This window comes from Peromyscus leucopus, chromosome 3, assembly GCF_004664715.2.
Source record: "Peromyscus leucopus breed LL Stock chromosome 3, UCI_PerLeu_2.1, whole genome shotgun sequence".
NCBI lineage: Eukaryota > Metazoa > Chordata > Mammalia > Rodentia > Cricetidae > Peromyscus > Peromyscus leucopus.
Genome location: NC_051065.1, coordinates 83,600,913 through 83,623,239, shown reverse-complemented (window position 1 = coordinate 83,623,239; position 22,327 = coordinate 83,600,913). Strand labels below are relative to the sequence as shown.

General features: G+C 40.0%; 1 protein-coding gene across 1 annotated transcript; it reads right to left on the bottom strand.

Annotated features, from left to right (window-relative positions):
• Positions 1 to 2,054: 2,054 nt before the first annotated feature.
• On the bottom strand, positions 2,055 to 8,057 carry Mad2l1 (mitotic arrest deficient 2 like 1). The gene is made up of 5 exons (XM_028880764.2): positions 7,847 to 8,057; positions 7,318 to 7,464; positions 4,422 to 4,542; positions 3,495 to 3,598; positions 2,055 to 2,815 (listed from the first exon to the last, which is right to left on the bottom strand). Exons 1-5 carry the CDS (start codon positions 7,917 to 7,919, stop codon positions 2,643 to 2,645), a joined length of 618 nt encoding a protein of 205 aa, XP_028736597.1. The 5' UTR covers positions 7,920 to 8,057; the 3' UTR covers positions 2,055 to 2,642.
• Positions 8,058 to 22,327: the final 14,270 nt, after the last annotated feature.

The following is a 22,327-nucleotide window of genomic DNA, read 5'->3' as shown; positions in this document are numbered from 1 at the left end:
CTTGCTGCTGTGCTGTGGGATATCTTCCTTTTCAAGTAAATACAGGGTCTCTGATACTACTTAATGATGATGCTTGCATTCTGTATCATCCTGACAGGCCCTTGTGCCCTGCTTTTTCTGAAATCTAACTATTCACAGCAAGACCAGCAGATGGCAGCAGTGGCTAGTTAGAATGCCTTTCTTGCACAAGCTAATTGTGGACTGCTAAGCAGTCTGTCTGTATAGCATGGCTATATAGCATGGCTCTCTGCCACTCTGGGAATGAATGGATAAATGACTACTCCACAAACATGAGAATGAAGAGACTGTAAAAAGCCTTCCCATGAGCTTTAAAGAAGGCAGGACTTAACTGGGTAGCTCAAAGACATGCTGCATTCTTGGGTCATCCTGTCTGAGGGTGCTGCCCATCAGTGTCTACTTAGTGTTATAATCCAGAAAATAGGATGGAGTTTGTACAAAGGAAATTACCGTCCTAATTTCTAACTTATTAATGAAGAGAAGCAGAAATAAACACTTTATTGGTTGAGGGAAGGAACTCAGGCTTACCTTACGGAATTTAAGTTCAATGAAACTGGGCCCCTTTGTCATGGTTGCTAATTGAATGTTTTAAAAGGCCAGCTCATTATTTTCAGCCAAGAATTATTTACTTTAGTATTGTTCATCTCTTAACATTGTCTGCCCTTCTTAGCTCAAAATACTTTGATAATAATTCCAGATAAAATCCATCCCCATCGGGATCTGTCTGTTGCATGGGCAGGCTTCTGGGAATCCGGTGCCTGTGGTGTGACATTTTGTGCAGCCTTGGTGCAGTGGGAAGGGGCTTGATCCTGCCTAGGCTCAGTGTGCTGGGCTCTGCTGATTCCCCATGGGAGACTTTTGATTTGGGGGATGTGGGGATGTGGGATGGCTTGGGAGAGAGGGCTGGGGGATGGGAGGGGGGAGGAGGGGGGATCTGTGGGTGGTATGTGGAGTAGAAAATTTGTTAATAAAGAAAAATGAAAAAAAAAAAATCCATCCCCAGAGAGCAAGTCACGATCACTTACAATGTGTGATATAATGTAAATATTCACAAACACACATGTGCGTACTAAATCTGGAACCCGGGTTCAACATTCTAGAGTTGCTAAAATAAAGGTTTTAGTTTATCGGACACAATTTAAAGGGAGTATACTTGTTGAACTGTACAGCTATATTTTTGTTCTTAGAGTTACTTAAATTCCTTTTAATCTGAAGTGTCTTGTTTTGATCTTATTTTAACTGATTTCCAGGAGACAAAAGAACACAGTAAATGTATTGATTTGATTCTTTAAGAAAACCAGCCCTGAAAGCACACTGCTCATTACCATGGTGTCTGTACCCTTAACATAGTAACCGGGTTTGGCTGTGCCTCTTACCCATTCCCTCCTGATATTGCAGTACTCTGCTCTGCTAGAGAAACAGAATAGCATCCTGCACCTGTCTAGGCTTCAACTTCATCGATGCTCCATTTGAGTTATGTGGCTCTGGACCTGAGCCCTCGGCATGGCATGCTTCCTGTGATAGGGAGTTAACGACAGTATGTAACTGTCTTATATTCTGTTGTCCAGGGTAGTTAAATCTCTAAGTATGTTCACAAATGTCTTGTTGCCTGACAAACACTTTAAACTTATTTGCTATTGTTATTACATGTTAATCAAGGGGAAAGACAGTTTGTAGACAGGAAAAACCTTGAACTTACCAAACTACTATCCTTACTATTCTCATCTCAATTTGTTTCCAAATCAGCAATGTCACTCGAGTCCCTGTCTAAGCATTGAATTGCTAGCACAGACAATATTTGATAATAATGTCTTTTACCCATTTCAGTTTTTACTTGAAATGCCATTAAATTATGCTGATAACTTCTGAATAAATGTGAATGACAAAAAAATTAAACAAAACAAAAACAAAAAACCAGGGATACTATAGCCTGATACTTGAACTAATTTCAAAGGACATTTGCCTCTTCACATTAACTGCACTGTTGAGAGATGAAGGTAGCACATAATCAAAAAGAACAATCCACACACTCAATCTACTGCAGTATCTGATTATATTAATACCACACCATTCGTCAAAGATACTCTAACACAAATTTAAAACACAAGAGTTAACTTAATTATCTGTATCACTGCCATTTAAAGCTTGATTTTTATAAAACATTAAAACAAGAGTTCTTTATTACAGAAATTAAACAGTATCAATTGCTTTTCGAGTTCAAGGTATATACACTAAAATCAAACAATTAGCATGTATTTCAATATGGGGTCTATACAAAGAGAAAGGACAAATGGACCCAGTAAGGCAGTATTCATGACTCTCAGAACTAAACAAAGCTTCAGTTCCTTCTGCTGTATTTACATTCAGATGCTTCTCTATATCCTGGTCAAGATTCCCAAGCTAAACGGTTAAAGAATGTATTTAGCTTTCTAACAAAAGAATTTCTATCTACAGTGACCACTTTTAAAGGAATCCACTCCACAATGCTGACAAAATCTGTTGGTTCCCCTCACTAATGTGCAGCAATCTTGTTATGTTGACTCTGGCAAGTCCAGGAGGAACCCAAGAAATGGAACAACGAAGCACATTTATCAAAGTTGGATCCTGGCTTTCTTCACCTCTCTTCAGTCATTGACAGGGACTTTGTAGGCCACCATACTGTTCACTTTGTGGATGGTGGTAGTAAATGAGCGGAGACGGACTTCTTCAGAATTAGTAATGAACTGGGGTCCTGATTCCTCCCATTTTTCAGGTACCACCAAATCTTTGTCAGTGTAAATCAGCAGATCAAATGAACCTAAGGTGGAAATGAGATTAAAGTACAGAACTTTTTAAAAGTAGAGCTGTCTTCTCTGCCTGTCTCACTGGGCCTCACTTGAATCCCCCCTTGCTAAAGATAGCTTCGCTTGCTCAAATTATGATTTTCCTCAAGAAAACCTAGTTTAGAACAAAGTAGTATACTTCATAATAGAAAGTAAAAGTAGTAAAAACAACTGTGAGAAAACTTTCACAAAGTACTGTAGAATGTTTTCATTTTCTTGAGTGTGTGTGTGTGGGATGTGCACATGTGGAGGCCCCAAGCTAATGGTGGCTCTTCCACTTTATTCACTGAGGCAGGCATTTTCAAGCAAACCCAGAGCTTCCCAGCATGTCTACTTTTGCTAACCAGGTTGTTTTGGTGATCCCAACTCTGCCTTTCTGGGCTGGAGTTATGGTGGGTCACCCTAACCACCTGGAGGGTCCTGCTGGTGGGGATCCTAATCCAGGTCTTCACACTTGCTCAGCAAGGACTTTAACCACTCAGCCCTTGTCCTCACATTTTCTGGAACACACATGTGGTATTTGTGCTGCACACTGCTTCCCATATCCCATTATATCACAAGGCAGTGATAAATTAAGAGATTTAACAAGTGGAGATCCTCCCAACAGTAGTGTACATTTTCCCTAGCAAATTTAAGAGGGTGTATAATACTTACAAGAAACTTCCAACAGTGGCAGAAAAGTCACAGTAGCTGTGATCTGCCTGATCACTGAACGGATTTCATCCTGGATGGCTTTCTGTGACTTTTCTCTACAAACACTATAGAAGAACCAAACAAATGATTCATTCTAGATTTCATTAATTAAAATACACTGGTGAGCATTTATCTGAACAAAATGCTTCAAACAACACAGAAACAATACATTAGGAGACTAAAGATTAATGGCTAGAGGTATTCTTGGGCTACTGTATCTCCATCTGTCCTTCCCATCATCCTTCAGGGCTGATCTTAGTATCAGGTTATTCAATGTATGATGGTTATTAAGTTTCTCAACCACTCCCAATAAGGATATTTCCAGTAACTCTTTAAGATAAAGGGAAATGGATTCTAACACATAAACTTGGTAGAATTTTGGTATTTTTAGTAACATCCAAATACCTAATTCTTATTGAGTCAAGTAAAATAAATTACACATAGAATATTTTATAAGCTAAAAATTTCCTACAGATCAAAGAGAAAAATGCTCTTCATTACAGGAACTTACAGAAAAGAATGCCTAGCATAACAGGCACTCTGACATACAAGGATCACAATCTTCAAAGTTTACGAAGTCCATGGCGTTAGATGAAGCAGAGGTACATCTAAGTTAGGAATAGGTGTAGGTTCATCTCCTGAAGTTAACAGTACCTTTAAGCACTTGATTAAATGGTCCGCATATTACATCACAGTTCTGGTATAACCAGAAACATGAAGGTCAAACTTCACTGAGTTAGCCTAAAGACAGCGTGTTAAAAGCATCTTAGCTACACAGCTACTAACAGGCTGAGGAACTCAGAAGTCCCTCACAAGCCAGTATCTTTAAAAACACACAATTTGAACTCATGTAACAACAGAAGTAGGAGTAACTGAATTCACACTTACCCGTCCTCTTTTGCAGTCTTGTCACACTCAATATCAAACTGCCATCTTTCAAGGACCTCTCCACTTTCAATGTTTGAGATGACCACCACCAGTTTCTGCACTGAGCACTTGTAGAGCCAGTCTGCAACACACAGGGCATCTCTCACGCTCTAACTACAGCAACTCTCCTAAAGACCCACTTCAGCCTTACACACTCCTCACAATGGTATTCTGGACTTCCTTTCATACATAAGGAAAAAGTTCTCCATTAATAATTTAGCCAATTTTAAATTTTCTACATTGCTAATAGGTACAACCAAGGGCATCATAGTGCCCTTTCCTGTATTTCCACTGTTATTCAGTTAAGAGAAAGAATATGAGATAGTTTTCCATCTAACCATTGTTAAAACAGCTGTCATGTCACATCTGTGGTGGTTGTTAGTAACAGATAGTATAAGAACATAAAAAAAATCTGATCCATTCTGGTAGGTAAAGGATGGATTTAGTTTTTGCACTAACTGTGCAAAGGAGAGGGAAGTCTAGCCCTTAAATACTCAGAAGAGCATATGTAATTTGGAAGGATAATTGCAAAGAAAGGGAGACTATATTAATAAGTCAAGATGTTATATTATATAAAACCTTATGTGTTGAATTAATGAAACTATACTTTTAAGAATCAGAAAAATCAGCAATCCTTACAATGATTGCTTTTAAATTTTAAGATAGGAAAGAAATCTATAGAAAGTGTTCTGTTACAAAATGTAACTTACCATTGGAAATTCCATATGTCTTAGGAGGTTAGCCGTTATTTACCAACTTTCAAGAACATAATCTTTAATAAGGTGAAAAACCAACAAATGGTAGACAGTCACAATGTACCGTTAAAATATGCACTAAGTCTCTTTTTTACAAAGGCTGAATTCAGTAAGGCGCTAACTTGCTTAAATGTGAATACTAACTTCTAAAACTGTAATTTGATTCACATGTTTTCAAATGGAGTTGGAGTTGATTCATATTACAATATTTGTGTGCAAAATGTGTATGTTTTTCAGTTTAAAGTCAAAATCTTATTAAAGTTTCAAAAATCTGAAAAAAAAAAGAATCAGAAAAATCACAACTATGTTTTAGGCAGAGTAATCGATTAACCTTGTGTTCCTAAACTATCACCCTTGGTAGTAAAAGGGGTGATACAGACACTGGAGGGGGTAGAAGGGGGTCTACAGACACTTAGGATTCAAAGCTCGTTGGATAAACTGGTAGAGATGAAACAAAGCAGATTTCATGCTTAAAACTGTTAAGATTTACTCCATTAGCTTTGAGTAAGAATTATTTTGAGGTAGTTTTCAGGTTTCTGACTTCATTGCTGGTTGGACTATTGACCTTGTCACTGATAAACCATTTGGGAGATCATCCTACATTTCGTTTTTATTCTGCAGAAGCATGTTTGGGAGAATGACAAGAGACAGGCTGCTCTCAGTGTATATATATCTTGTTTGCACTTGACAATAGAAGTCTATCTCCACGTATTTACCAAGTACTTCATCTTTCCTATTCTAGCAGTCTAACCCACCAAAGAAGTTCTCAACCAAGCCAGGCTACCTGTGGCAATATACAGATGCATCTGATGGTCATAGGCAGGAATGTGTTAATTGACATCTGGTGAGCAGGAGCTAGGATGCTGCCACATCATCTTATGACACACAGGAAAGCTCCCCACTAAATACCCAGATCAAAATGTCACTAATGTAAGATTGAGAAAATTTGTAAAGAGTAAACCCTACCTTCTTTGCTTGTGAATTCATACTCAACCTGCACAAGTGTTGATGAATACTCTACTATGGATATGAATAGTAAGGAACGTTTTGGAGTATGGCCTTAAGCTCGGCATAGTGGCGAATGCCTTTAGTCCCACCACTTGTGAGTTCAAGGTTAGCCTGGTCTACATAACAAGTTTCAGGACATCCAGAGCTACAAAAAACCCTGTCTCAAAAGCAAAACAAAACAAAACAAAAGAGATGTCAAGCTAACTATGTTCACTTGGTCACCAAAAGAAGGCCATTTTAATGCTGAAGTTATCAGAAATGCAGTTAACACTGTAATGAAACTACAATAGAAACAAACTGAAACACTCTTAAGAAAAGCATTTCTGGGGGCTGGAACAATGTCTCAGTGGTTAAGAGCATGGGCTGCTCTTCCTGAGAACTGACATCCTCTTCAGGAACCAGACAGACATGCACCTGATACATACAGACATAACCCTGGCAAAGCACCCAGCCACATAAAATAAAAACTCAAAGAGAAAAAAGACATTGGCAATGCTTTCTGAATTGGTATTTTGTAAGACTACGTTGGGAGATACAAGGCTAAACACAGATCATAATTAGAGTGGCAATCCTAAGTGATATGCAACCTGAGAAATAAGGAATTCCAGAAGGAATAAAAACAGGTAGAAATAAATATTGACCTAACAGGCAGTATAACACTGAGCTACCAATGAATCAATAAAGTGTGCAGATATTGAATTACTGCCCAACTTTTAAGAAAGATAAAGGAGAATAGTTTTGAAGTAAAAATGTAAAACTTTCCTGTATATTGTTATTTAGTAATACCCTAATTACAACAATTACCACATATTAATCTATGCCTCAGAAGAGCGAAATCATTTTGTGTAAAATTACCAATTTGTTGTACTGTAAACTGCAAAATGCATTCCTTAAGCAGCTGATAAGGCACTTAAGGCTTCAAGACTCCTAACATCAAGACATTAAGCCTACTTACAAGCAGTGGGAGAAAGGGTGGGATTTCTCTTCATTATCTGCTTTCTCCCAATTCAGAAGCACTGTATGCAGAAGGCATATTGCTTTATGCTACCCTTTAAATGTAACCCTGTAAGATGCAAAACTCAAAATGTGATTACCTTTTAGCTGCTCCACCACATTATTGAGATACTTTATGAGTTCGGGGTCAGTAGTTACAAGCAAGGTGAGTCCGTATTTCTGCACTCGAGTAAAGGTTTCCGATGGATATATGCCACGCTGGTACAAAATGCTGTTGATGCCAAACGCTGAAAACGGAAGAAATAAAGACATAAACGTCGACTCACGTTTGTAAGTCTTCCAGAAAGCAGAGTAGGCACAAAGCAACATGGAAAACCTTTAACTCAGCAATGCCAAATTTCACCGTTTCGCAATCTAAGTGTAAATACAGATTATGTGGTCGGAGGATGTCAACATGGACCCCGGCTTTCAAAGAGCGAGTGGGATGGCTCCCCCGCGGCGAGCCCCTTCTGCTCCAGGAGGCGGAAGCCCGCGCAGGGCGGCGCAGCGTTCCGCGCCCTCCAGCGGGGGAATGAGCGGGAGACCGTGCGGTGGTTCCGCCCTAGCGCGCGTCCTGGGGCCCGGGCCAGGCCGCTCTCTGGCAGCGGGGGACCCGCACTGAGCACTCACAAAAAAATTCGGCTACGATCTCCGCGCTCCCGCGCAGGGTGATGCCTTGCTCCCGGGCGAGCTGCTGTGCCATCACTAGGTCTAACGGAGAAGCCTGTCGACCTCACGGCACACGGCGCCCTTACGGCTCAGCTATTCCCCGCCACCCGGTTCAAAAGTAACTACGCAGCCCGCGGGGTGCTCCGTGCGCAGGCGCAACGTGCCCGAAGCCCCACCTACCCCGCCGGTTTCCGGCCCCAGCCTGGTCCTATCAACACTTAATCTCTCCTTAAGCCCGCCCCGTGCTTCCGGTTTCCGCCCTAAGCTCCACCCGCACGACCAAACCCGCTTTGACCAGTCTCTTCGCCTCAAAATTCCGTTCGGAACCTCGGCTTCCGCTGTAAGCCCCGCCCCACCAGGACCAGCGAACCGCCCCAAGCCCCGCCCATAGCGACTTGTATCTGTCCCTGGCTCCGCCCTCGCAGGCAGACACTTGCGCAGGCGCAGAGAGGGCCTCGCGCAGCGTTCCCGGACTTTCACGCCCGGAGGGTCCTTGTTGGGTGGGGTCTCTGGTCTGATGGCTTAGAAGAGGACCCCGGAGGGTGGAGGGAAGGAAGCTCACCTGCTAAGCCCGTGGTCTGCATATTTCTGAAGTACAGTCTCAGCTTCGTGGATAGTTTCAAGTTGGGGAGAGCCTGTGTTTTGTGTGGGAACGGGACTTTTCTGGAGGAATAAGATGAAGGGGACTGGGTTCTCAAGGCTCAGAGAGTAAAGGTGCTTGCCTCCAAGTCTGCAGCTCCTTGGGAGGAGTTTACCCTGCTGCAAGTTGTACACAGACACACACACACACACACACAGACACACACACACACACACACACACTATAGAAATCCTTTCTTGGGAGGAGTTTACCCTGCTGCAAGTTGTACACACACACACACACACACACACACACACACACACACACACACACTATAGAAATCCTTTCTTTGCAATTAAATTAGCCTGCTTTTTTTGTTTTTGTTTTTGTTTTTCGAGACAGGTTTTTCTGTGTAGCTTTGCGCCTTTCCTGGGACTCACTTGGTAGCCCAGGCTGGCCTCAAACTCACAGAGATCTGCCTGGCTCTGCCTCCCGAGTGCTGGGATTAAAGGCGTGCGCCACCACCGCCCGGCAAATTAGCCTGCTTTTAAGTTCTTTGGTCATATGCTCCTCCTCTTTGAGTATGTAAAGCCTGTACCAGAGCATATAAGAATACACATGGGATTCAGGTTACAGTTTTTATATTGTACAGTGTACGGGGTCCAGGAGATGGCACATCTTCCAAGTGCCCCAAGTGTTTCTAATGCTAGTACACAGATCACACTTTGAAACCAATCGACTGTTATAGATATTATAATATGAAGGTTTAAGATGTTGAGTGCCTGAACTAAACAGTTGCCAGAGAGGTTGAATAAGAAAGGATGCAGCATAACTGGATATCAACGTGTAGAAGGCTGCAAATAGATCCATATCTGTCACCGTGCACAAAACTTAATTAAGTCCAAGTGGATCAAGGACCTCAACATAAATCCAGCTACTCTGAACCTGCTAGAAGCGAAGGTAGGAAGTAGTTTTAAACGCACTGGCATAGGAGATCACTTCCTAAATATAACACCAGTAGCACAGACACTGAGAAACAATCAATCAATGGGACCTCTTGAAACTGAGAAGCTTTTGTAGAGCAAAGGATACAGTCAACAAGGAAAAGCGACAGCCTACAGAATGGGAAAAGATCTTCACCAACCCCACATCTGACAGAGGACTGATATCCAGAATATATAAGGAACTCAAGAAATGACAGAGGACTGATATCCAGAATATATAAGGAACTCAAGAAATTAGACATCAAAACGACCAACAGTCCAATTAAGAAATGGGCTATAGAACTAAACAGAGAACTCTCAACAGAGGAAACTCAAATGGCTGAAAGACATTTAAGGAATTGCTCAACATCCCTAATCATCAGGGAAATTCAAATCAAAACAACTCTGAGATACCACCTTACGCTTGTCAGAATGGCTAAGATCAAAAACACTGAAGACACTTTATGCTGGAGAGGATGTGGAACTAGGGGAACTCTCCTCCACTGCTGGTGGGAATGCAAGCTTGTACAACCACTTTGGAAATCAATATGGTGCTTTCTTAGAAAATTGGGCATCAATCTCCCCCAAGATCCAGCTATACCACTCTTGGGCATATACGCAAGAAATGCTCAATCATACCACAAGAGCACTTGCTCAGCTATGTTTATATCAGCATTGTTTGTAATAGCCAAAACCTGGAAACAACCTAGATGCCCTTCAACTGAAGAATGGATAAATAAATTGTGGCACATATACACAATGGAATACTACTCAGCAGAGAAAAACAATGACATCATGAGGTTTGCAGGCAAATGGATGGATCTAGAAAAAAATTATCCTGAGTGAGGTAACCCAGACTCAGAAAGACAAATATGGTATGTACTCACTCATAGGAGGATAGTAGATGTGGAACAAGGATGACTGGACTGCTGCTAACATCACCAGTGAGGCTACCTGGAAAACAGGACCCCAAGAAAGACACGGGGATCACCCAATGGCGGAGAAATGGATGAGATATACATGAACAGCCTGGACATGAGTGGGAACAATCAAGGGCGAGGGTCGAGGGAAAGAGAGCAGGAGATCCCAGCTGGATCAAGAACAGAGAGGGAGAACAAGGAATAGGAGATGATGGTAAATGAAGACCACATGAGAAAAGGAAGAAACAAAGTGCTAAAGAGGCCCACAGAAATCCACAAAGATACCCCCACAAAAGACTGCTGGCAATGGCCGAGAGACAGCTGGGACTGACCTACTCTGGCGATGGGATGGCCAAACACCCTAATAGTTGTGCCAGAAACCCCATCCAAGGACTGAGGAATCTGGATGCAGACATCCACGGCTAGGCCCCCGGGTAGAGCTCGGGAGTCTAATTAGTGAGAAAGAGGAGGGTTTATATGAGTGAGAATTGTTGAAACCAAGGTTGGATAAAGCACAGGGACAAATAGCCAAACGAATGGAAACACATGAACTATGAACCAAAGGCTGAGGGGCCCCAACTGGATCAGGCCCTCTGAATAGGTGAGACAGTTGATTGGCTTGATCTGTTTGGGAGGCATCTAGGCAGTGGTACCAGGTCCTGGGCTTGTTGCATGAGTTAGCTGTTTGAAACCTGGGACTTGTGCAGGGATGCTTGGCTCAATCTGGGAGGAGGGGACTGGACCTGCCTGTACTGAGTTTATCAGGTCGATCTCAGTCCTGGGGGGGGGGAGGCCTTGATGTGGAGGAGGTGGGAATGGGGGATGGGCTGGGGGGAAGGGGAGGGGGCAGGAAGGGGGAGAACAAAGGAGTCTGTGGCTGTTATGTAGAACTGAATAGTATTGTAAAATAAAATAAAATAAAAAAAATCTGAAAAAAAAAGAAAGAATGCAGCAGAGAAAGAAATTGTGGAGCAGGACAATGACAGATGAAGAAGAAGAACGAAACGGTGCCATAGATAAAGCTGAGGTACCATGCTCTTTCCTCCCAAACTGTGGAAGGATTTTTCTAATTTATCACAGCAGTATTTAAGATTCTGGAATTTGAAGGTTGGTTTCTTTCCTATTTACTTTTGGGCACTTGGTTTAACCCCTTCCCACACACCTTATCAAAAGCAGTGCTATAAATGCTTCTTGGAAAAGTCTCCGTTTCTTGTGTTTACTTTTCCTCATAATTCAGTGGACTCTTGCTGTGTATTGTTTAGGGAAAGGATGTTTGAACAGGGAGGAATAAAAATTGAGTCTTTTTTTCTAAAGAGAATTCAAACAATAAACAGTCAGTCTTTTTATGAATAAACCAAATAAATGTGGAGATTATGTCATAAGTAGTCCTATATTTTTATTAGGGTATTAAAACATGTATTTGATTTTTTTCTAAATCTAGAAGCACATGAAATTTTAGGCTGAAAAGCTCCATTAATGACTTAGTTAAATAATCTTATAGATAGGGACTAAGGTCTAGACTGATTGTAGAGTTAGTCCAAGATCCAGTATCTACTTAGTGGCAGATTTATTGGAGAGTTTAGACAGCTTAGCTTAGTCTCCTTTTAAAGCATACCTGTTTGGAAACATGGCGATAAGTGTCTTTATTGTTGTGAGGATTTTTTTTGGAGGGAGGAGATTTGGGCTAAGAACATTTAATGCACATAATTTGTTGAGAGATTTGCAGTAGTAAGCCATAAAGTTTGGTGCAGATACACAAATATTTGCAATTGCCAGAAGAGGGCAGTGTTTACCTGTACAATAAAATTTGAATGCTTGTTAATAGTTTTTAGGCATTTGTGTGAGAATGGGAACTTCAGAATGAAATGTTGAATTGAAATATAAAACAGAACTTACACTATTTTTAGAATTTAATATATGTGCACCACACATATTGGGAATATATGTAAGTGGGTTCTTGAAATTAAGCAGTTTATTCTAAAACTCATAAAACTGGATATGCATATCATATTTTTGTGCAATTTTAATATGCCAATTTTTCTTAAAAATAGTATTTTTATACAGTAGGGGTTTTATGTGGATTTGAAGTATTTGAGGGTTTTTTATTCTTTTTTTTTTTTAATCACAAAACTTAGTGTTACTCAATTTCTTTTTTGTATTGTTCTTGAAACAGGCTCTCATGTATCCCAGGCTGACCTAAAACTTTTTATGTCGCCCAGGGTGAACAGAACTTCTTATCTTCCTGCCTCTACCAGCTGACTGCTAGAATCACAGGTATGAATCACCATGCCCAGTTTATTAGTGGTAGGAATTGAAAGCAGGAGTTTGTACAAGCACTCTATCAGCTGAGCTATATCCTCATCCCTTGTTTGTAGCTAGAGGCTTTTCTTTGTCCTGCCCAGTCCCGCAGCTGCTTATAAAATAATTACTCAGAGGCTTATATTAATTATAAATGCTTGGCCCGTGGCTTAGGCTTATTATTAACTAGCACTTACAGCTTAAATGAACCCATTTCTATTAATCTATATATTGCCACATGGCCATGGCATTATCAGTCTTCTGCCATCTTGCTCCTTGGGTGGTGCTCCTCTCACTCTGCCCTACTTCTCCCTGTATATCTGCTTGAATTTCCCACTTGGCTCTTATCCTGCCTTGCCATAGGCCAAAGCAGCTTTATTTATTAACCAATGGGAGCAATACAAATTCACGACATACAGAAAGACCATCCCACAGCACTTATTTTTTTCTTACATAGTATACTTTTCACTTTATGTGAATAACAAGAATTATAAATCACTCATTTTCTGTTCTGATTACTAAGGCTCATTTATAATGTCTAATGAATATACATATATTTACATGGTTTTAATGATTAAATTGTAGAGTGTTAAATCTCTTAAAGTCCTATTCCCCTACCTCATACTTTAATGTGAGACTCAGGTGCTCAAACAAGAACACCTAACAAATTTTAATGATGACATTTAATTAGCAATGCTATAAAGATTTTATTTGTATTATTATTTATGCATATGTCTGAGTGTGCATTTATGCATGTGAGTGCAGTGCCTGTGTAGGCCAGAAGAGGGTGACATATCCCTTGAACTTGGTTGCTGGAGACCAGACTCAAGTCCTTTGGAAGAGCAGCAAACACTGGTCACTCCTGAGCCATTTCTCCAGACCCAGCATTGCTTTAAAAAAATCAACAGATATATTTCCATAATGATAGAGTTTATAATTTTAATTATATGATTACACACATGGTAAATTTTTAGTAAAAATTAAGTATGACATAGTATTGAAAACTAATATAAATTCTTATAACAAAAACAGATGACCTATTATCAGAAAGCATTACCATATTTTGTTATTTACTGTATTTGTTATTTATATGGCATTTGTTGCAATGTTATCATGTTGGTGATAGTTCCAATTTACTTTTTATATTTATTTGTGGGAGGAGGGGTTGTGTGCATGTGTGGATATCAGAGGACAATTTGCAGGAATCAGTTCTCTCTTTCTCCCATGTGGATTCTGGGTGTGGAACTCAGGCTGCCAGGCTTAACAGCAAGTGCACCAACTCATTGAACCATCTTGCCAGCCTTACACAGTATTTTATGTGTATTTAATTCTTGGTGAGGGAAAAGTGAACACACACACACACACACACACACACACACACACACACACAAACACACACATATTTGGAATACATTATATAGAATACAGGTGCACATATTTAAAATGCAAATGCAATTAGAATTTAGAACAGCTCAAAATGGTTTAGATATGAAAACTAAGTGCACAGCAGTCTTGTGAGCAGCTAATAAACCATGACCCTTTTTAAATGAGCAAAATGTATTTAATGTGTTAAATCATTTTATAATTACTTATTGTGGTGGTTTGAATAGGAATAACCCTCATAGGCTCATATATTTGAGTGCTTGGTCATCAGGGAGTGGCACTACTTGAGAAGGATTAAGAGGTGTGGCCTTGTTGAAGTAGGTATGCCCTTGTTGGAGGAAGTATGTCATTAGGGGTGGCCTTTGTGTTTTCAAAAGGCCAAACCAGGCAGGCCCAGTGTCTCTCTCTTCCTGCTGCCTGTGGATCTGGATGCAGAACTCTCAGATACTCTTCATCACTATGTCTGCCTATAAGCACCATGCTCCCCACCATGATGACAATGGATTAAACTCTGAACTGTAAGCAAGCCCCAATTAAATGCTTTCCTTTATAAGAGTTCAATGGTCTTGATGTCCCTTCTCAGCAAAAGAACACTGGGTTATTCAACTTAGATATTTTATGCTTATAATTTTATCTGTTTATGAATTTATCAAATATAGGATTGCTTTATTACCTAATATATAAATATAGATGAAGTTTTGTTACATAGACTATCTAATAATAGAACTCTTGTTTAACCAAGAAGAAAAATATTTTTGAAAGAGTGCCACATATAAAGTTAGTAGACCATAAATTTGGGTCTTTCTCAAATATTTGTCAGTGCTAAATATTGTAGAAAGAAAATACTTAAACAGAAAAATCAGGTTACTTCAAGTTTAAAAAAAATTTTTTTTGGGAGAGGTTTTTATTTTATTTTATTTTATTTTTTTAACTTTCCTTCTGTTTATAGGTCATTGAAATACTCCAATGGTTATCTGGGTAGCCTTCATTTTCAGCTTGGCTAGATATAGATACCTAGGAGACACACTTCAGGGTATGTCTGTGAAGTCATTGCCAGAAAGAATAAATAGAGGTCTTCCCTGAATGTGCTGGGGTTCTGGACTGAAGAAAAGCGGAGCGGGGAGGGTGGGAGGGGAGGGGAAGGGAAGGGGGAGGGGGAGGGGAAGGGAAGGGGGAGGGGGAGGGGGAGGGGAGGAAGCTAGCAGAATGCAGACATTCCCTATCTCTGCCTCCTGGTCCACCTGCTGCCAGATGAGCCAATCCTGTTGTGAGCGTTCCCCACCATCATGGCTGCACCCTCAACTATGGTCAGCAGGAAGACTTTCTTTACCTAAGTTGTTTGCCTTGTGTTTAGTCATAGCTGAGAAAAGTAACCTCTGTAGTAGTCTCCCCTCCCTGCCCCCAAGTTTCAGGTTAGTTCTCAATCATGTACATTAATTAGATTGTTTATGCTGGAATTTTCCACATATAAATTGAGTATGGCAGTGTATACCCCTTTTTATACCAGCCACCAACAAAATAAATGCTCACTGAACCTAGGGTTTTGTTTAAATGGGAGATCAAGTAGATTAGAAAATATGTGACAGTAATTCCCCAATAATAAAATTGTCAGTTTACAAATAGCCAGACGAATAGAAACACACGAACTATGAACCAATAGTTGAGGAGCCCCCAACTGGATCAGGCCCTCTGGATAAGTGAGACAGTTGATTGGCTTGATCTGTTTGGGAGGCATCCAGGCAGTGGGACCGGGACCTGTTCTCAGTGCATGTGCTGGCTCTTTGGAACCTGGGGCTTATGCAGGGACACTTGGCTCAGCCTGGGAGGAGGGGACTGGACCTGCCTTGACTGAATCTACCAGGTTGAACTCAATCCTCAGGGGAGTCTTTGCCATGGAGGAGATGGAAATGGGGGGTGGGTTGGGGGGGTGGCAGGGGGTGCAGGAGCGGGGAGAACAAGGGAATCCGTGGCTGATATATAAAATTAAATTAAATTATAAAATAAAATAAAAAAATAAAATTGTCAGTTTAGATGCCATCCTTTTGCTTCCAAATAGATGGCGATTCTCTGTTTTCAGGTATTCTTTACGTTCAGCCAAAATACACCTTCCCTAACTTATGTCATAATATCATCAACATGAAGGAAAGCTGAAAAAAGTTATTTCCAAAAATATACTTATAGACTTTCTCATATAGAAATAGCACACAGTATCTAGCATTTGTGTATTAATAACTACAACCTGACTTGTGTGGTGAATATTCTTCATTGTATTCTTCATTCTGAAATCTTGGTTTAGTTAATTTTTGGAGAATGATGTAAAGTCTGGTACTTATTTTTCTCGTTGGTATTGTGACTTGGATGTGAAGTGTCGTGTTGAAGGCTTGCTCCCCAGCTGGTGGCTCTGTCAAATGGCAGGTGTGTCACGGGGACTCTGACTTCGTCAATACATTAACTAGTTATTAGAGTCAGCGTTGGCGTGATATTAGGAAGTGGTGAAAGTGTTAGGAGGTGGGGCCTGGATGGAGGAAGTAGGTTAATCTGGTATGATTAATATGTGATTTGATAACTAAATTTTAACAATTATCCACTTCATATACTGAGGTTCCTTTGAAGGATGTCCTTGTTTCCTACTCTTTCCCATCTATTGCTGTGTCCTGTCCACCATGGGGTGAGCTGTTCAAGCTGTTCTACACGCCCACATGCTCCTGTCCATGGTGCTCAACCTTGCCTTAGGCCCAAAGCAATAAACTGAAACCTCTGACCCTGTGAACAAGGGTAAATGCTTCCTGTTTTAAGTGGGGTATTTTCTCAGTTATTTGTCAGATCAGTGACAGTCTGACTAGCATAGTCTAATTTAATTTTATGTTTTGTCATTAAAGATTTAAAAAGGCAGAAATATACAAAGACCCATTGGGAAAAAAGTTCATGGTTGATTTCTTTATTACTATGTTAGCAATTATGTGAAGATTTCTTGAAAAAGTCTTATTAAATTTCTATTTTCCTGATGCCAATTATATGTTTTTACTAAGTAATTAAAAGGTGAGATACATTTAAGAGGCATTTACTACCTTTTCTCTGAGTTTAGAACTCATTTGTAAGGTATAAAAATTACTAATACGTTAGAAAAATCTTTTCCCAAGGTTTCAGTTGTGAAGATAGAAATGAAAGTAAAAATAGTTGTAATATAATGTTTGCCCATTCATTAAAAAAGCCAACATTTGTTGACAAAACAGAGTCAGGATTAGCTTCTTTTAAATTCCTGTTAGCATGATATTGTCTGTTACTTGTATAGAAAAAACCCAGTCAATCTGGTATGATTAATATGTGATTTGATAACTAAATTTTAACAATTATCCACTTCATATACTAGGCACATGATCTGAATAGATATTTCTCAAAAGAAGAAGTACAAATGGCCAACAAATATGTAAAAAAAATGCTCAAAAGTAGTAACAGGGGAATGGAAATTAAAGCTATTAGAATAGCTATTACATAATAAACATTCATAGCTGACATGCAATATATATATATATATATACACATCTCACTAGCATATATATGATATATAATATGTGTGTGTGTGTGTGTGAGATAGATAGATAGATAGAGAGAGAGAGAGAGAGAGAGAGAGAGAGAGAGAATGAGTGTGTATGTGTGTGTATAGGGCCCTAGACTCAATCCTCAGCATTGCAAAGAGAAGAAAATACAAAGAGAGAAATACTGTTTGGCATGTGGAGAAATGGACCTTTCAAAACTAGAACAGCCATTATAAATTCATGTGTGATGATTCCTCAAAATACTGAACAAAGAACTACCACACAATCCACTTGTGGCTATTTCTTGGGATATACCCAAAGGAATTGAAATAAACACTCAAGGATGAACCTGCACAACTATGTTTATTTGTGCTATTATTCTCAGTAGCTAAGATATGAAATCAGTCTAGTAGTCCATCAACAGATGAGTGGATAATGAGAATGTGGTACATGCATATTCATCACAAAGTATTATTTAGCCACAAAGAAGAATGAAGTCCTGTTATGTACTGTAAAATGCATGGGACTGAAAGACATTATATTAAGTAAAATAAGGCAGACATAGAGAAACGAGTATTGCATGTTCTCTCTCATAAGTGGAAACTAAATACAGTCAATTAGGAAGAATAGTGATTGCCAGGTATTGAAGGCCAGGAGCAGAAGAAAGGATGGTTGAATTTGTTCAGTGTGTGCTATAAATGCGTATATGAAAATGTCGCACCAAACCTCATTAGTCTGTACAATCATTAACTGTTAGTGTGAATGAATATTATAAATAATAGAATTCAAAGTGTTGTGTATAGTATTACAAAAATATTCTGACTGAGGGATAGGTGGTAGTTGAAATCCAATCTGTGTGATTTGTCAACCCTGATGGTTCCAGCAGAAAGGAATACAGGAGGAATATAAGGAGACAAGAAGTCTGGGGTAGTTAGGAAAAGTGTTCAGGAGTGCTTGTTTGAACTGTGAAGGACAAAGTGAATTCTCACAAGTCACAGTGGAGCTGTATAATGGAGACCGAGGGGTAGCTTATGGCTTCGTGCTAGGTGAGTTAGTCTCCACGCCAGTGTAAAGGTATCGTGTTTGGTATTTCTAACAAATTAAACATTTGCCTGTCTCACCAATCTGCCTGTTACACACATCTTGCTTTTTTGTTATTTTTTTTTTTTTTTTTTAAATCCTTTTAGTGACTTTATAGGAAAAGAAATGATGTGGGGAGGCATTTGCAGGAAAGATATAGAAATGAATAAAGCATGACATGAGGAATAAAACAGTGAAGGAAACTTAGGAGCACGAGAAAGAAAGAGCATGTCCTAAGAAACAGTTGTTATAAGAATAAGTGAGAAACCCTGTCTCGAAAAACCAAATAAATAAATAAATAAAAATAAAAAAGAATAAGTGAGTTTAGGTTAACTGGAAAAATGTTGCTTTAGTAGTTTAGGCTACAGATCTAAAGAAGACTGCTTTGAAAAAGCCCTGGACTATCCGCTGAAATCACTGAATGCTGAAGTGAGAAGCACGGGTGACACAGTACAGCATAGAACTCTCACACAAATGGCCTCAAAGTGAAGGAGAAGGACAATGAAGCGGCAGAAGATTTGTACTAGAAATGGGGGGTGGAAGATAATACAAGCCATGAACAGGTCAAAAAATGTTTAATTTCTGTTTTTTCAAAAGATTTTTTATTATTATGTATGAGTGTATTGCCTGCATGGATGTATGTGTACCACATGGGTGAAGTGCCCGTGGAACACAGCATAGGGTGTCAGATCTCCAGAACTGCATTTGCCGGTGGTTGTGAAAGGAAATAGTAAATGTTAACATTATTTAAACATGAGTGGCAAGCTGGCTTAGAAAATGCTAAGATATATAAGACACTAAAATTTTACTTTATCTTTTAAGTTCAAGAAGGGGTGAAAAATGAATAAAAGAGATGATTTTTGTAAATGGATCCATCTGAAGTTCAACTAGAATAAGCTCTTTAAAATTCTGTGTGGAAAATTATATCTAATTTCACAATCAGCATATTTGATTTATTGTGTACCTAAAACATAATGCATCTTACAGCTTATGAATACCCACTTTTCCTAAGCAAGATTGATTATCTGAAAACAAAGCAGGTGATCGAAGGTATATCTGCACAGAGGATGTAGACCATACTTTTAAGGAGTGCTATTTCATGGGTGTCCAGGTCTTTTGTCATGGTTTGGATGAATGAGCTGAGGCTGATGTGTAGTTGAATCACATTAATGAAGGTCTGTTTGTCAAAGGCTATGATGAAAAATGAATTAGCCACAGCAATGAGGTGATTCCTATGTTTGGAGGAACAGTGATACTTAAGTGACAATAGAAAACACTAAAATGTAGATGTAACCATCTTTTAAATAAGAAACACAGAGCCAATTGCAGAGTTAAAAAGCTCAAGAGGTCAGAACAATAGCTAAGAGCTAAAAACCTTACCCTTCACTGCTGCTGCTGTCCTCCTCAGTCAGAGAACTACTTCCTGTGTGTCTGTCTTCTTATTGACTTTCTGTTCTGCCTTCTCATTGGTTGTAAACCCAACCACATGGCCTCCTTGTCACTGCCCATCTATACAGACCTCCAGATCTTCTATGGTTGGTATTGAGATTAAAGGCATGTGTCTCCATGCTGGTGATATCCTTGAACACACAGAGATCTGCCTGTCATGTGATCAGGATTAAGGGCATGTGCTACCACTGCCAGACTTCTGCTATGGCTTGCTATTAGCTCTGATCTCCAGGCAACTTTATTTATTAACATACAAATAAAATCACATTTCAGTACAAATAAAATATCACCATACTAAAGTGATTCCATTTGCAAGACAGCAGCTCTGGTGTGTGTGTGTGTGTGTGTGTGTGTGTGTGTGTGTGTGTGTGTGTGTGTTATAGGACCATCTTTACAAGGTGGTGCAAGACCTGAAAAGATAAGGAATATTTGATTTATTTGATGATAATTTGAAGCAGGCTTTCTTAGACTGCCATCCCCCAAATCATGACATGGAGACTTATTATTATGAATGCTCAGTTTTAGCTTTTGCTTGTTTCTAGCTAGCTTTTTTTTTTTTTAAACTTAAATTGACCCATTTCTATTCATCTATGTGCTGCCCAAGGCTCATTTACCTCATCTACGAACTGTCCATCCTGCTCTCATGCTTCCTTCATGTTTGGCTGGCTCCCCTTTTCTCTCTGCCCACCAGCCCTGCCTATCCCTCCTCTGCCTAGCTATTGGCCACTCATCTCTTTATTAAACCAATCAGGTGTCTTAGGCAGGCAAGGGAAAACAGCAACACATATTTACAAAGTTAAACAAATGCAGCATAAACAAATGCAATTCATCTTTACTAAAATTGTTTAATTTTAGTTAAATAATTATTCTGCAACACAAACCAATCCAAGACATCTTTATATAGTTAAAACAAATATCCTATCCCAGGACAATAGTTAACATGTGTGAACCTGTTACTGAACAAAAGGCCTGGTGTGTTCAGTGACATTGTAGTTAGGAGTACTTTTACCAACCTGACATCTGCAACAATGTATATTTTCATTTAAAGAAAACTAGAATTAAGAAAAACTGTGCTTGTGTTAAGAAGTTTGCTCTTTTGAGGTCTTACTTTTCTCTATAAACTAGCCCATCCATAGGGAAGAAAAACCATAACTAATCTTCCAAATTAGGCCAGGCCCGGGATAATCAATCTCCTAGGCAGCAGACACCTGTCTCAGTCAATGAGAGGGGTTTCAAAAGCAGTTTTGTGTTATAAACAGAGTGCATTTGGTATGGGTGATTAGAACTCTTTTAAACCCCACCAAAACCTTCTGCAGATTAGTCTGTGCCCAAACTTTCTGAACTGAAGTGGGTGTTCTACATATTTATCTTGACATAAACTCGATAGTGACTTTATACAGCCTGTGATAATATTTGTATGTATACAAAAATAACTGATTGCAGTTTGAATTTTTATATTATTTGAATTAAATTGATTTCAATAAATCTAAAACGAATGTCTGTCTTTTTTTATTTATTTATTTATTTTTTATTTTACAACACCATTCAGTTCCACATAATAGCCACAGATTCCCATGCCCTCCCCCCCGCCTCCTCCCCCTCCCCCCAGTCCACCCTCCACTCCCACCTCCTCCACATAAAGGTCTCCCCCCAGGACCGGGATCGACCCGATAGACTCAGTCCAGGCAGGTCCAGTCCCCCCTCCCAGACTGAGTCAAGCATCCCTGCATAAGTCCCAGGATCCAAACAGCCAACTCATGCAAGGAGCCCAGGACCCGGCACCACCACCCAGCTGCCTCCCAAACAGATCAAGCCAAATGACTGTCTCACCCATTCAGAGGGCCTGACCCAGCTGGGGGGCCCCCAGCCTTTGGTTCACAGTTCATGTGCTTCCATTCATTTGGCTATTTGTCCCTGTGCTTTATCCAATCTTGGCTTCAACAATTCTCGCTCATATAAACCCTCCTCTTTCTCACCAACCAGACACCCAGCGCTCCACCAGGGGCCCAGCCGTGGATGTTTGCATCCAGATTCCTCAGTCCTTGGATGGGGTTCATGGAACAATTATCAGGGTGTTTGGCCATCCCATCACCAGAGCAGGTCAGTCCCGGCCGTCTCTCGACCATTGCCACCAGTCTTTTGCGGGGGTATCTTTGTGGATCTCCGTGGGCCTCCCTAGCTCTCTGCTTCCTCCCCTTCTCATGTGGTCTTCA